At 54.0% G+C, this 2,339-nt stretch overlaps 1 protein-coding gene across 1 annotated transcript; it reads left to right on the top strand.

Moving 5' to 3' along the window:
- Nucleotides 1–977: 977 nt before the first annotated feature.
- On the top strand, nt 978–1,898 carry LOC120856645 (olfactory receptor 6B2-like). The gene has a single exon (XM_040231989.1). The coding sequence runs from the start codon at nt 978–980 to the stop codon at nt 1,896–1,898; it is 921 nt and encodes a 306-aa protein (XP_040087923.1).
- Nucleotides 1,899–2,339: the final 441 nt, after the last annotated feature.

Raw genomic sequence — 2,339 nt, 5'->3', positions numbered from 1 at the left:
CAGACACTGCGTGTAGAGCTCTGTCTTCATGCCCTGTCACACACACCCCCTTAACCCTGTCCATGGGCTCACTGGGCAGGTGGCTCCTCCTTCGGTGGTGACAGGCCCCTCAAGAACATTCTGGACTCCCCCACTCTGCTGCCCCAGCCCCTCTGCCTTCTGTTTTCTTTCCTCCGGAACCCCGTTGACACCTCCCCTTGCTGGTACTCCCCTCAGGAGTTTCTGATGTTATGGGGCTTTATCTTTTCATCCTTTACCAGATCTCAAGGGGGCCTTGAGGTGACAACTCTCTCCTGTTGACCTGGGAGGCTCCTCCTTCTCTTCACACCCCCAGCTCTGTGGAGAGATGCCATGGGTCTGGGGTCTGGCTGGTCAGAGAGACCCATAAACCTTACCAGCCCCTGGTATCCCTTCCTCTTACAAAAGCGTCTCTGAAACCAGGTGAAGGACAAGTATCTTCTAATGTAGCCAAGGACTGTGGACATCCCTTATGGTTATTAGACTCCTTAGGGAAAGTTCAGGTTATAAAAGCAATTAGATGATTTGAAGGTCACCTGGAGGAGGAAACGGGCAGGCTATTCCAGAGCCCCACCTGCTCTCAGGGTGTCCAGTCCCCAGGAGACCTACACCCCCCCCAGTGAGTTCAGTTCAGTCGCTCAGTCGTTTCCGACTCTTTGCAACCCCATGAATTGCAGCAACGCCAGGCCTCCCTGTCCATCACCAACTTCCTTCACTCAGACTCGCATCCATCGAGTCAGTGATGCCATCCAGCCGTCTCATCCTTGGTCGTCCCCTTCTCCTCCTGCCCCCAATCCCTCCCAGCATAGTTTCTGTTCCCCTGCTGTCCGAGGAGACAGGCACCCACTCCTTGGGTCAAAACCCACCCCCAGACTGACCTCCACTTTCTCTCCTCAGCTGCCCTTGGCCCTCATCTGGCCTGAAGGTTGTTTGTGGCCCTGGGCGCCCCGCACAGGAGGATGAGGGGGGAGAATGTGACGCAGGTCAGCGCCTTCATCCTGGTGGGTTTCCCCACAGCTCCCCGGCTGCAGTACCTGCTCTTCCTCCTCTTCCTGCTCACCTACCTCTTCGTGCTGGTGGAGAACCTGGCCATCATCCTCACCGTCTGGGGCAGCCCCTCCCTCCACAGGCCCATGTACTACTTTCTGGGCTCCATGTCTTCCCTGGAGATCTGGTACGTGTGTGACATCATCCCCAAGATGCTGGACGGCTTCCTCCTGCAGAGGAGGCGCATCTCCTTCGTGGGCTGCATGACCCAGCTCTACTTCTTCAGCTCCCTGGTGTGCACCGAGTGTGTGCTCCTGGCCTCCATGGCCTACGACCGCTACGTGGCCATCTGCCACCCCCTGCGCTACCAAGCCATCATGACCACGGGGCTGTGTGTCCAGTTGGTGGCCTTCTCCTTCATGAGTGGCTTCACCGTCTCCGTGATCAAGGTCTACTTTATCTCCAGTGCCACGTTCTGTGGTTCCAACGTCCTGAACCACTTCTTCTGTGACATCTCCCCCATCCTCAGACTGGCCTGCATGGACTACTCAACCGCAGAGCTCATTGACTTCATCCTGGCCTTCCTCATCCTGGTGCTCCCGCTCGTGGCCACTGTGCTGTCCTACGGGCACGTCACCCTGGCCGTGCTGCGCATTCCCTCGGCCACGGGCCGCTGGAGAGCCTTCTCCACCTGTGCGTCTCACCTCACCGTGGTCACCATCTTCTACACGGCCATGATCTTCATGTATGTTCGGCCCCAGGCCATTGATTCCCGGAGCTCCAACAAGCTCATCTCTGCTGTTTACACTGTCCTCACCCCAATCATCAACCCCTTGATCTACTGTCTTAGGAACAAAGAGTTCAAGGGCACCTTTAAAAGACTCTGGTCTTAGGCCAGGTTTCAAAGCAACACAATTAAATGTCTTGCCATCTAATTTGTGATGATAATACCATTTTATAAGGCACATTATGTTTTCTAAAGTAAACCTTTAAATGAAATTTAGTAAACCTACAGAGACATTACTTTGCCAACAAAGGTCCATCAAGGCTATGGTTTTTCCAGTGGTCATGTATGGATGTGAGAAATGGACTGTGAAGAAAGTTGAGCACCGAAGAACTGATGCTTTTGAACTGTGGTGTTGGAGAAGACTCTTTTGATAGTCCCTTGGATTGCAAGGACATCCAACCAGTCCATTCTTTAGGAGATCAGCCCTGGGATTTATTTGGAGGGAATGATGCTGAAGCTGAAACTCCAGTACTCTGGCCACCTGATGTGAAGAGTTGACTCACTGGAAAAGACTCTGATGCTGGGAGGGATTGGGGGCAGGAGGAGA

The sequence above is a fragment of the Oryx dammah genome, unplaced genomic scaffold, assembly GCF_014754425.2.
Source record: "Oryx dammah isolate SB20612 unplaced genomic scaffold, SCBI_Odam_1.1 HiC_scaffold_28, whole genome shotgun sequence".
Taxonomy (NCBI): domain Eukaryota; kingdom Metazoa; phylum Chordata; class Mammalia; order Artiodactyla; family Bovidae; genus Oryx; species Oryx dammah.
Note: the sequence above shows the minus strand (reverse complement) of the source record. Positions and strands in the feature narration are given on the sequence as shown.

Excerpts from the sequence above, each read along its gene's own strand:
- LOC120856645 (XM_040231989.1), top strand. The coding sequence starts at position 978 with ATGAGGGGGGAGAATGTGACGCAGGTCAGCGCCTTCATCCTGGTGGGT.